Source organism: Pseudopipra pipra, chromosome 2 (genome assembly GCF_036250125.1).
Source record: "Pseudopipra pipra isolate bDixPip1 chromosome 2, bDixPip1.hap1, whole genome shotgun sequence".
NCBI classification, from domain to species: domain Eukaryota; kingdom Metazoa; phylum Chordata; class Aves; order Passeriformes; family Pipridae; genus Pseudopipra; species Pseudopipra pipra.
This window is the reverse complement of record NC_087550.1, coordinates 35,844,327-35,858,334: the sequence shown is the minus strand read 5'-3', so window position 1 is coordinate 35,858,334 and position 14,008 is coordinate 35,844,327. Positions and strand designations below refer to the sequence as shown.

Sequence of the window (14,008 nt, the reverse complement as noted above, 5' to 3'; positions counted from 1 at the left end):
TGTTCCAGACTAGAGTCAGCTTATAAGCACTCCCTTTTGAGTGACCCAAAAGAACTATTTTGAGTGGGGCCTTGAGCAACAACGAGCCTTTGAGCAGATCAAACTGGAGATAGCTCATGCTGTAGCTCTTGGACTGGTCTGGACAGGACCAGCTGTGCAAAATGTGCTCTAGACTGCAGCTGGGGAGCATAATCTCACCTGAAGCCTCTGACAGAAAACTTTAGGAGAAATCCAAGGTTGACTATAAGGGTTGTGGAATTGGGGATATCAAGGATCAGAAGCCACTACACCCTGACTGAAAAAGTGATATTACCAGCAAATGAGGGGGTTTGAGCCATTCCAAAAGTTGTTGGTACAGAAGCATGTTTCCTTTTGGCACTGTGATTGCCTGTGCTACACTGGGTGTTCAAAGGGAACATCCCCTCTACACATCACACAATCAGTGCTACATGGAGTATGGGGGTAGCGTTGATCACACAATGAACTTGACTGAGGAAACCCACCTGCTCAGGGATCCTGGAAGAGATCATGGACTGGCCAGAAAGCAGAGATACCACACCTATACAGTCTCTACAGTGCAAAAAGAAAGAAGGGATGGAGAAGGGATGCCAGCTACAGGTTTTCTGCCAACTTTTACTTCTATGTGTTGATCTGCACCCTAGAATGAAAGGCTTTTTTGTTTCCCTGTGATGTGAGTGCTTGTTAAAACCTATACAAAAACTGAAAAACAAGTGTCCTTAGATGGATTGCATTGTTAATTCATCTTTGTGACTAACTTAATAAATTCAATTTGATTTCACAAGTTGGAAGAGGTTTTAATTTCTCAGAAATTTCAAAAGGATGAATGACAGATAAAGAAGTGAGCAGAGTGTGCCATCCCAAATTACCTATTAGTTGCAACTCTGATTCTACAAAATTTTTGTTAGTAAAAAAGCTAGCATATCTGAGAAAGAAACACTCCCTTTTTTTTTGACAATTAGAATATGAACAATTCCTCTCTACAATAATTAAACAAGTACCAATATCCTTCATAGTGTACAATATTATTATTAGGATTGAGATCTGGTCCCTTAAGTGCAAATAGTATGCAGACAACCCTGAGGCACTTTGTACTGAGGTAATGCAACTTGATAATGAAATTTATTCATAAATTACTATATTTCATAGAATTTAAAAGATAAATTCCACTGTGAGAGCTGACTTATGTCAATCAGCGTGGTCATCATGTTACATTTCAGATAAAGTGTATTACTGAAATAAGCTGTCACTGAAATGTACTTATTGAGCCATTATATTAACATAATCTGAACCTACACTCATTATAATGGCAGCTTCCTGAAAGACAAAAAGAAGAGAAATATCAGGGAATCCTGTAACTATCATTAAAGAATCTCACTCCTACATACTTCAGTTCACCTTCTTCTTTTTCTTTTTCTGTAGGTTGTGACCTCATCCCAGTCCAGTATCTCAGATGGGGTGATCCTGAACCAATTGCAGCAGTTGTTTTTGCATGTCTGGGTCTCCTGGCCACCTTGTTTGTTACAGTTATATTCATAATGTACCGTGATACTCCAGTGGTCAAATCATCCAGTCGAGAACTTTGCTACATCATTCTAGCCGGTATCTGCTTGGGTTACTTGTGCACTTTCTGTCTCATTGCAAAACCTCAACAGATTTACTGTTACCTTCAACGAATTGGCATCGGCCTCTCGCCAGCTATGAGTTATTCTGCTCTGGTAACTAAAACCAACCGCATTGCAAGAATCCTGGCTGGAAGCAAGAAGAAAATTTGTACAAAGAAACCTAGGTTCATGAGTGCCTGTGCCCAGCTGGTTATTGCATTTATCCTGATATGTATACAATTAGGCATCATTGTTGCCCTCTTTATAATGGAACCACCAGATATAATGCATGATTACCCAAGCATCCGAGAGGTCTACCTGATTTGTAACACCACCAACTTGGGTGTTGTAACTCCCCTTGGATATAATGGATTATTAATTTTGAGCTGCACCTTTTATGCGTTTAAGACAAGAAATGTCCCAGCTAACTTCAATGAAGCAAAATATATTGCCTTCACAATGTATACCACCTGCATCATTTGGCTGGCTTTTGTGCCAATATATTTTGGAAGCAACTACAAGATAATCACCATGTGCTTCTCAGTGAGTCTGAGTGCCACAGTGGCTCTTGGCTGTATGTTTGTGCCCAAGGTCTACATCATCCTTGCTAAGCCAGAAAGAAACGTGCGCAGTGCGTTCACCACATCGACTGTAGTCCGCATGCATGTAGGGGATGGAAAGTCATCTTCAGCTGCAAGCCGCTCAAGCAGCCTGGTGAACCTGTGGAAAAGAAGGGGATCCTCCGGTGAAACCCTTAGGTAAAGTTTTCTAATTCGGGAGTGTGGGGAAGCAATTATGATATTCTGAGAGCTACTAATAGTGGAATGACAAAAAAATATACATTTCCTTTACCTCTGCACTGGGAGAGAAGTGAGTCCTCTCGCCCACAGTACTGTAAGTTTTGGACTTAATTTAGTCAAAGTGCTGTGCAAAAACGGGGAGCAAAGCAATGGGCAAAAAATTACAAAGTTGTAAGTACCAGCTGTGACAACTGTACACTAATCTAGGGGAGGAACAAGATCTTAGGAGGAAAAAAAAAAAGAGAACAAGAAATATAACTCATTGCCTTGTCCTGAATGCACTCGTTTACAACCTCTTTCCTTAAATGAACTTCACAGTGTCTGTGTTTTGCCTCTAGTCACAGTAGTAAGACAACAGGGTTGCTGCTAGTGCTTACATAATTGAGGTGGAGCAATAAACACAAGTGTCATCATCAACATCCACTCTCAGGCATCTGAGGTTTTTTTTCATGTGACTCTTCTGTTATACTTTTTATCTCCTATTCCCTTGATTTTCCTTTCTTGTATTATCTCTTCCTGTTTCTTTCTTTTTGTCTTTACCTATCTTCTCTTCCTTACCTTTCTTGACACCTTTTTCTGTGCATATCCTCCTAAATCTAACAAATTCAGCTGCTCACAGGCTGTCTCCCTTCCTGTCATTGAACAGATACTCCCTTGTGAGATATGTGTTTCTTCCTAAGGTGTTATTTGAATTCAGTGATCACGAAGACAAGTTGTATGTTCAGTTATAAAAAATACTGCAAGTGAACACTAAAGAGAAAGGAGAGCTCTGTAGTGGAAACACTGCTCTGCTTCACAGTCAGAGTGTGTAGGCATGCACTCTGACCAGTGGTTTGTTTTAATTTTTTGATCCCTTTCACTTTTGATAAGGGTTCTATGGGGATAATTTGGGTTATTTAACTGCTGAAGTAAACAAAAAATTCTGTCTTTATGAAAATGCAAAGAAACAATTTTGCCATTCCTCAGCTATCTATGTCTAGCCTGGAAGTGACAAGTAGCTAGATTTTTCCTCCTCACTTAAACACATATGGATTTTAGGATTGATAATACAAATATTTCCAGACATGCCGTTTTTCACAACTGGAGTTGTCATGCAACATGGCCAATTTGTACTTTCATTTCTGTATGAAGCACAATTTAGACTTGAGGACTTACTAATACCTGCAGGGCATATTATGCCAAAGTGATGATTTTTTTTTCTGTCAGATTATTAGTAATGCTTCTCTTTCAGAGACTTTCAATTGGTACAAAATGGCCAGTCTATTACAAGATATTTTATGTCTATGATCAGTTAATGATTTTTTTTTCCAGTTCCTTTCCAGGTGCAGAGTAGGCTGATATATAAAAATGATAAATCCTTTATCAGGTTAAGAGATTGTTACCTGAAATATCCTTTTCTTCAGCCTCTGTCTGTATGCATGAATGACCTGAGGTGTTTGAATTAGAATCCCTATAACAACTTCTGGACCAGCTAAAAGAGGCATTCTTCATAATATGTCCTCAATCGAAGACATTCTTTCTCTTTGAGATCATTATTATTTTCCCTCGCTTTTGCTGCAAAGCTCATTTGCCATCTCACAACTTGTTTAACAAAAAGATGAAGATATAGATGACAGGAAGATCTTGGGCTTGGGAAGGATTTGTTTGTCATCTGTTCAGGCCCAATTTGGAAAGGTACTGTTGTAAAATCTTTGTTTTATTCTGAAAAGTAAGGACCATATTACATCCCTCAACATGTAGATAATACCTGCCGTAGAGAGGTATTAGCAGAATGTAATGGATCATCATCAACAAAGACTTCTTTTTCAATAGCACAGTTTTGGGAATGTCTTCGATCCGAAAGAGCATTGAGAGTGCCTAGTATGTGTGTGTAGGAATGAAAATGGCAGTACAAAGCTGATATATTGACATATTTACCTAGATATGGAGAACTAGAACATTTCATTTGAAACTTGGAGAAAAAATGTCACCAGCACTGTTCATTAACACATAAAACTGCAACAAAGAAGATCCTTCTCATACATGTGTCTGAATCCTCAGGTGATTAAACTGTGATGGTGCCAGTGAGTTTAGCAGTGTGTGCCTGAAGAGTCTAGGAACTGAAGAGAAATTGATTCCATCCATCCGGGGAAATTATCTCTAATAAATGCTAATTTGATTACATGAAAGAGAGTCCTAGAAGATACTGAGTAAATTTAAAATGCTGCTCAGAACTTCACCTAGATCTGATACCATCTCCGAGAAAGAACAGAAAACCACTGTCAGCTTCAATTCTGTAAAGTGTAGAGGGTGATCAAACAGAGTTCCACCATTTTACTTAATATTCAAGCCTTTCTTTAAAAAATCCTGTTCACTAAGTAATATGTTTCAAGATATTATTCAGTACAATGCTCAAAATCTTGTTTTGGATAGTTACTCAAGTAAACACTGAAGTATTCAGAATCAAAGGAAATATGCACTAGAGCTACATGGCAATATTTAAATAGCTCAGAGGAGTTTTATTTAAAAGAGAGTGAGTCACTGTTGAATTTTAAAGAAACATGCTATTTAAGTCACAAGTGCATAAAGGGGCCCTATCATTAGCATTTTGCTTCTTGACGCTAATTTATAGCACAGTGTAGTATTGCATCAAATCATTGTCAAACAGATAATACCAAAGTGACATTCAGAGCTTTCACATCAGCTGCAAAATGATAGATAACAAGACTGCTTTTGCCTAAATAAAGCAATGCATCTGTTAGAGTTCTAAATGACTTTTTGCATGGGGTGTTCTTCAATTAAGAACTCTCAAGCAAGCTGCTGCTATGTGTTGGAATGAATTTTCACATACTGAAATACGTAGAAGGAGAGAGTAAAACTATTCATTACCCACTGAAATGAAAACCATTTCATGTAGGCTATTGTGATTCAGCAGTACTCACCAAAACATATTCTGTCCTCATTTAAAAGTAGGGCTAACAAACCTGACATTATCAGAAGCAAATCCACAAAGGAGAATAATAAACACTATACAGCTGAAGTCAAAGTCATATCACCTGTGTAGAGAAGCATTTGGACATTCTGATTTCAATTACATTACCAGTTAATTTCATAGGGACTAGAAAGGCCATAAATAAATTTAGTAAATCTTACCTTGAGGTCCCAGGAGTTATTATCACATATGCTCCACAGCCCTTTTGCAAGAGTCCTAAATACAGGCCTAATTTATTCTCTTCGAATTCTCAAATAACTCTATCCCAGGCAAGATAAGGACTATATATTTCTCCTACAAGAGCTGCTGCTGTAGTATTTCTAGTCGGGTCTGCACACCAGAAAGTCTCATTCACGCTACTTTGACTGGGGGAATTTCAAAAGTTTCTCTTAACTTTGCCGTGGATTTACAGTAATTTAAACACTGTAGGTGTTTATGTCTTCTGGAATGTGACTTTAAATGATCCAAACTGCATGTGCTCCATCTTCCAAGCTTAGAAATACTAACCCTTTAAACACACTCAAGTCCCTAAAACTACCTGCAGAAAAGCAAAATTTCTTTCCTTTATAGGTTCCTTTTCTGAGTGACTAGCAAAGCATTAAAAAACAGCCCTAAATACTCTCTCACACACCTATGTGCTATTCAAATCTTTAAAGTCCTACCAATATTTTTCTCTCTGCCCCTCAAATTTCTTTCAAATCTTCCCAGTACAGACCATGCTCCTTATCAATTCTCCCACTGCTGGCTATAGGTAGTCCAGTGATTCTTGCCCTCAACTGCTTCTTTTGGAGGTCCCCAAACCACTTTCTAGGTTTCTTGGTTGCCTCAGCAGCAAATTCTGCACTGTTTCAGCCTGTAATATATTATGGGAAAATCAAGAGGAACCTGGCATCCTTCTACAGATCAAGCTGTGACACAGAGCTGTTCGGGCAGTGAGGGGGGAACCTCTGAAATAAGAGTGAGATCAGATAACACCATTGTAATCCCAATGTAAGGCTCTCTGCTTGGAGATTGGAGATTTAGTTCATATGCATCTCCCTTTATTATATTTGCAGTGACAGTGAAAGGTAGAAGAAAGGAATTAGGTAGCTAACGTGTTTTTTTAATTGCCAGTTGGTCATTCTCCCTGTGACAATGCAGGACACAATTAGGTTTCTTCTACCACATTCTCGAAAGACAGAAGCTTGTAGATGCCCTGTCCAAGCCAAAAGTACTGTCCTGAATCAAAATAAGACAGATTTCCATCTTATCTAAATGAGTTAGAATCACTGAAAGTAACTAAGCCAAAAGCTGAGCAGCACTTTCAATCTGTAACCCAGGCAGGTAGCTACAATCATGCAAAAAGTAAGTGTTGCCAGCAAAGTTAGATAGTGTTAGGTATATTCAAGATACATTGAATGTTTATGGTATTGCACATAATTCCTACATACAGATGTGAACAGCACAATCCTAGACAAGAGGAAAAATATGCCCATAAATTTCTGCACCTTATCACAGACACTTCTCTGACAAATCTCATTGAGATTAAGGCTTAATAGCCCTGTGTGGCAGTGATACTTAATTTCCTCTTGATTTACTATGTGATGCAGCATTTCCTAAATGATTAAACATAAACTGTGGCTGTCAAACAAAATTAATTAATTCCTTGTTTTTAATATACTATCTTTTCCTCTTAAGAAGTTTGTCTAGCACTGTGTGATTGCAGAACTCAGCATTGTTCTGTATACATCTGCAGAAGTGATAGAACTGACAGCTTTCATCCAGGGCTGGGATCCCTCGTTCTAGTAATCCAACACTCACCTTTAGGGGAAGCACAGAATTTTTATTATATAAATCACCATTATTTTGTTTTATCTTACTCAACTTAGATAAAGATGCTCACATATCCACCATTCTCGCTCTCAAGCACTACACTGTTACATCAGACAAATCAGTCAGATGTCCAGGGTACACATGATAAGTAGGTTTTTTCTACAGGATTGGATTCAGCCCTTGACCATCAGTGTCTATAATTAGTGTATATTTAAACATCAGACAGTCACAAACTGGGCTATAATAAAGTATTTTGGAAACAGGTGTCTACCATCACACTGCATCTCTGTTCCTCAAGGAACAGCTGGTTTTCTCCCTTATCTGTTCTCTCTTTTCTTCCTTCTTATGACTGGCTATATCTGTTTTGTTACAATTTAAACAAGAGCTATTTTGGTCCAGAAAATAAGAAAATATTCTTGGATCAACCTAGAAGTTGCCATTAGTGGTTTAAAAATATTCCAGTCTAAGTATTATATCATGCATCAGCATGCCGTATTTTAGCACTGAAGTCATGAGATGAGCTTTTTCAGAAGTCTGAATTGAAATTTCTCAAAAAGTCCACTTTTTCCCCTCAGGAGATTTTTAAAACATTACCTCTAATGCTGAATATGATTGAAATTCATATAAAGTCCTGAAAAAAAATGAGTGACTCAAAAATTTCGGGTTAAAACTTGAACAATCTTAGATACAAAAAGTTCTTTAAGATTTCACTACTGCTGTGTTGCATAATTAAGAAAATCTTGGAAAGACATTGAGTTTCCAGACATATGGGAATCCCCACCAGAATAAACTTCTGCCACTGTTACACACAATACACCAAGGTTCCTCAAGAGGCAACCCATGCAATTCCCACTGCCCAGATATCAAATTTTCACTGGTTGAAAGCCATATCCATGAAAAAGCAGATAGATTTGAAGTCATGGCAATGACGCTGTGATCAAATATTTTTAGAATATGCGTGTGCATTATCAACTTGAGGATTTCAAATGTAAATGAGAGAGATTCAAATTCCCTATGCCTCATCAAGATAAGTTGCCTGAGAGATGAAACAGGGCTGTCATTTCACATGCAGCTTTTAGTCCTGTAAAGAAGATGGAGTATAGGGAAAACCGGGGGAGTTTTGTGGAAAGCTGAAGCTGGTTTGCATTCTTCGTGTGTACTCCCGCTGAGAAAGATACCAATCATGCTTTTCTACCACAGCATATTCTATTGGGACACATTTCTTACAGTACAAGTGCCAATTTTGTCTTCATTTATATGCAGCTTGAACAATTTCTCTGACACATTTTGAATGATGATCAAAGAACACTTCACTTCCAAACTAATATGTAAAAACTTTTTACTTACCAGACTTTTCCAGGGCATGGGCTATGGGTTCATACTCACAGTTTTCATAACCAAAGGGCTGAGATACTCTTGGTGATCTGATTGGTCATATGGTACACTAACACTCCGTCAAACTCCACCAGGTCCATTGTCTGGTAAAACAAAGGAAAACACGGCTCTCCTAAACTGTAGAATAACAGTTACAGATTTCATAAAAATCATTGATTCTGCAGTTTCTGCAGGTATTTGAACTGATTTACTCACAGAAACATGAAACTGAATACAGAAGATGTTGTAACCCCACAATACCGAGCTCAAGACTGGTGTATAACCTCCCATATGGAGATATATCAGCAGCTTGTCAGTTATACCAGCATGGCTTGCATTCCTACTGGAACCTGGTGGAGCCATTATGTCTTGAATAAAATAAACAGTGATTGGAAAAAAAAGAAAGAAGAGTTATTTTCCAGCCTCATGAAAATAAAATTATTTTTAATATCAGTCAATGGTGGAGGAGAGGTTCCAGTTTGCCTCTCTTATATCCCACAAGTACCCCATCCATCAGGCTATTATAATAGCTTTATGCTAAAAGATCTTTGCAATTCCAGTTTTATCTCACTGGGGAAAAAAATAAAGATAGAAACATTATTTGAAATACTGAAGTTTTATTATTTGTCATTTAGTGGTGATTTTTAGTGTTTTTAATCAGCTCTAGTGTGTATGGAGAACTAATTGGAAGATTATCAAAGAATATGAATTGGGAGAACTAATGCTTAAGAAGCTACATTCTAGAAATGACTGGAACCATCTTTGAATTGTAGCAGTGACCAGCTTTTAGCCATTTTTCATCTCAATACAATAAATCCCTATGGAAGCTAAAAAGTTAAAGAGTCCTGTCCAAAACAGGACCACATATGACTGCAAGGGAAAAGATGTCACTGAAAAATCATCATGTACCAAAAATTAAGTTAATTTCTACAGATGCTGTTTAATGGGACCATTGACTACAAATTGCACAAAAGTGCTTAGATGGTTCTGTATTATGAGATGATGGCAAAAAAAGTGAGGGATAAGCTTCTTACATGACAATGTCATTAGAGCAGATAACAATTTACATGAGGTGAAAGTTTGGCTGAATGAGTATAGATGTTATTTAAAAAAAAATTCTAGGCATAGAGATGCTACAAGATACTATTTGTTTGCTTTGTAGCCTTACTAGAAAATAATTTTGATGCATGTAGGATAAAAAAAGTTGACTCTTCAGAGAAAGTAATTGTTCTTTTGATGGATTAATCTTCATTTATCAATAAATCAGTTCCCAAAAGGATCATTTGAAGCTCATTATTTTAATCCAATAAACTACAAAAATTTAGATTGAGAGGTTACTGACTGGTTTAAGTCCTTCAATTTTCCCTAAATAATTTAGTTTTGGTATCTTTTTGGACAAACTTGATACTATGATTAATTAAACTTCAAATACTGATTAAATAATATCTTATGAAACTCAATGAAAGGTATTACTGAAAGATTTTGATAAATTGTTGCTAAAACATTCCATCTGTATAATGAATTTATATTCTCTAAAGCCCTGATAACAATTTGCGTGCAGTACTAGTGTTGTTGGTTTGAATTTTCCCCTCAACTTGAATTTAATTAAAATATGGATTGATTGATTAATTGATTGATATAAAATGTTTGGCTGCAGTAACTAAGCGCATGTATTCAAGCCTATTAGCATGTATCATGTAGATCCTGTCTCCCAGGTTTGTCTACGAAAGGAACTTCTGGTTCTTTTGAGAGACAACTCTGATATGAACTAGAATTGTAATTAATTTGATAAACAGAAGACTAGGACATGCACCCTCCTTCCAAGGTCCACCAAGACATGAGCCAATCTGCCACTATGGAAACACCTGTATGAATTACAAGGAATGGTATTTAGACTTGTATCCTGAATGTTGATGTAGACTGGTAAAAGAGATGGGATTTCATCTGACTGAGAGCTGCATTTACTTACAAATATTTTTTAATAACTGACTGAAATTTAAGGTAGATGTCTATTAAAATATATAAACACAAGGCTCTTTTAACTTGCTGTAGTTTTGATTATAGCATTCTTTACTGAACTTTTGTATAGATAAATCTCTACTGTACAAAAATCCTATACAATGGTTTGTCCAACATTTCAGAAAAATTCTCTCTGGAACAACAGAAATAAACACACTGGTAATATTTTGCTATCAGTCTAATCTTCCCTTGAGCCAGTATAACGATTTGTATATCATTCTGTCAAAAATGTCGTTTTAACTCACCAGCTGCAATTACATATGATTGCTTAATTAGAATAAGCTTTTTTTAAAAAAGTAAAATATTATGTTGCACTTGAAAAACAATAAATTGTGAGTTTGGGTCTAAACCAATTTTACTTGCTAAAATTGTGCTATTAAGCAAGCAATATGCTGATTTTTTTTTTTTAAGGAAAAAATGGCATGCTTAATAATATACAATTAATTTTAGCCATTATACAAATGGGAAAATGTCAAACAATAAACTGGCACCCTTTTAAAAATATTCAGGGCAATGTGATGCAATGTCAAGATAGCATGACCAATCTCACAGAACTGATTTTCAAGAATACAGTGTGTTTGTAGTTCAAAGTAGCCACTGCAGTAACAACACAAAATATTTTTCATATTTCATTTTTTAGCATTTATGCAGAAGTCTTTATACTTATATTGTCTTACTTAACCTAAAAGATGTTATGAAATTCAAGTTCTTCATAATTTCTTAATATCAAGACCAAGGAATCTAGCAAGTGAAAAAACACTTCTTGTATGTAAGATTTGACAATTAAAACATGTATCTGAGTCTGGAAAGGTGTATGGTTCTGTAACATTCAGCAATCTGTCCAAGTTCCAGGCAAAAACACATGGAAAAGACTCTGTAAAAAATGATGGAAAGCAAAAAGACAGTATTTCATCAATACACTGTAAATATTTCTGAATCTCCTTTCCTCTCCTCCATTAATTTAACCTTTCAAGGACTCAAAAAATCTTGCTTCAAGTTTATTCCAAAATAGCCAAGATGAGAAGTTTGGGGTTTAAATTATAGATAACTTTAAGGTGAAAATCTTGATTCGGAAAGTTTTAGATACTTTATTCCATTTTCATTATCTCAGGCCAAAACCTGGAATCCCATTAATTAACAGCGATTATAGGAACTAGTCACTACATGATTAGTCATTGCCTATAATGACATAGGGCTGTACAACCCCTCTCAAGTATTTCTGTAGAAAGATAAATTTTTCCTTCCTTGCAAGGTACATTTTCATCAGGACGTTACGCCTGTGTTGACTAGAGCTACTCTATTCCTCTGGGGTTAACGGTGCCGAGCACACATTTCATGCTCAATAATTAATAAAATTTCTGCATGGTACCATGAGATTACATTTGAAATAGGGATTGTTGACAGCTCTCCATTGTGAAGGCAATAAATTGGCTTTGCATTGCATTTAAAAAAACCCAAAGATACTCTGAGATATCTTTAGTTAGTTAAACCTTTTACTGAAAAAGAGAAAAAAATCTTATGTCTAAGTATAAAAACCAATCTCTGATTGCTGGGATTTTATTTTTTTTTTAGAGGACAGATTGTCTGAAACAACTACTTTTTACTCTTGCAAGCTCTTGTTTTGTGAAGACTCTCAGCTTGTGTAGTATGGACATTTCAACAGAATCTGTGCATAAACACCCACATTCTAACCATAGGCTATTTCTCCAGGATTGGAGAATGTCTTTGGCCAAACTATTCACAAATGAAGGCTATGGCACACCTCCTAGGTCTGGCCTGCCAGCATCCTCCTGATAGGGGATGTACAACAATATGGAATGCACTCCTGACGGAGGTATCCAAGACCTTCTGAAGGAAAGAGCAGAGGTAGGAGAGGCCATGAGCACAGCTGGGTGTCACCCTAACATGAAGTCAGGACAACCAGGATACCAGCACCTGGGTCTAATGTGAAGGCACAGTCTAATAAAACCCATATCTAAAGACTATCGTCTCTTGTGAGTACAGAGACCCAAAAAAACCCCAAAAAAACAAAACAAAACAAAAATCAAATGGATCTGTACCTACACACGTATAAAAACTGGTTTTTACAGCATTTTAGCGACTCACTATAGATCTCATTCAGGATGATGATTCCCACATTCCCCTTTTATTTCCCATAGTATCCATTAATTTTGGTGTACAGGACAAATTTTGTTGGAAGGTGAAGGCAAAGAGAAGGCAAACAAAAGGTGTTCAAACATGAGCAGTCACGTTCGTGTTTCCTGCCATATATCACATGTACATTGAATTCACAAAAAGCCAAGGCAGTACAGACATGGTTTCTCAGCCCAGGAGTAAGTTTCCTTCTCTTTACTGATCCTCTCTGGAGAGTCCAGAGCGCTGCTGTGTAAGATGTGGCAAATGGACAAGATCTGCAGTACTGAATTACTGGGAATTACTTCCAAAATGTCCTGTCACTGATCAACACTTACAAAACATATTTATCAACACTTACAAAACATTTATCATTAAGCTTTTTTCTTAAGACAGCTTCCTCCTGTGCAAAAAAATGACACAGCCTAAAATGTCCCACCAAAAGATCCAAAAAAATCCCCAAAATGACCCAAAATATTTTAAATCCTTCAACAGAATTTAGTAATTGCATTTCTGCACAGAATCAAAGTCTTCTTTCTCTTTTCTAAACAATATATAGTCCTGGAATTGACAATGAGAAAATAACTCTGTTCTTACACTGTAGTGTTTTATGCCTCCTCCATACACTAGCCAAGATACCCAATTAATTTTAACATGAGTATTTTTTATGTAAATTGCAATGAAATGTCTGGGTTTTTTTTCCTCTCAATAGATTGGCTCTTTTAAAGCAATCCTGATTTTTAACAACCTGGAAAGGGACATTTCTCTAATGCAAGACATTCTGAGGCAAAATCATTTTCTTTGCTCTGAAAGTTGAAAATAATTTTACCCAGAACCCTTGGGGTACCTTTACAGAATGATCATCTAAAAAATTTTGCAGCTTCCTTTCAACAGTTAGATGCACTTTAAACACTAGGAGGATTGATTAAAGTTTTGTGACTATTTTCATAATTATGTGGATATTTAGCACAATGAATGGCAGTGAAGCAGTTACTATGGTTCAAGACTTAGAGGCATTATGTGACAACGTACTATTTCTGATGGTGTAATTTGCTCTTGAGTGGATGGAAAAACTTGAGAGATTCATAGTAATCTCTCTGCAGACTTTCAAGGCAGTGAAATTTATACTAATGTGAAATGGACAATTTGGGGAGTTTCTTTATCTGGGTCACATCCATCCTAACCGGGGGTTCTTCAGGATGGAGTTACCAAAGACACTTACCTCTTATTTCTTTTTGTTGGGTGCATGTGAGAATTCAGTTTATTGTGACTATTTA

The 14,008-nt window shown here is 36.7% G+C and overlaps 1 protein-coding gene across 7 annotated transcripts in view; it reads left to right on the top strand.

Moving 5' to 3' along the window:
- Window positions 1-14,008, top strand: part of GRM5 (glutamate metabotropic receptor 5) — a 236,393-nt gene that overhangs the window by 203,661 nt on the left and 18,724 nt on the right. For all 7 annotated transcript variants that reach the window (XM_064645014.1, XM_064645015.1, XM_064645011.1 and 4 more), the window contains one exon: window positions 1,441-2,380. In XM_064645014.1, the coding sequence (XP_064501084.1) occupies window positions 1,441-2,380 (940 nt within the window). The remainder of the gene's footprint in view (window positions 1-1,440; window positions 2,381-14,008) is intronic.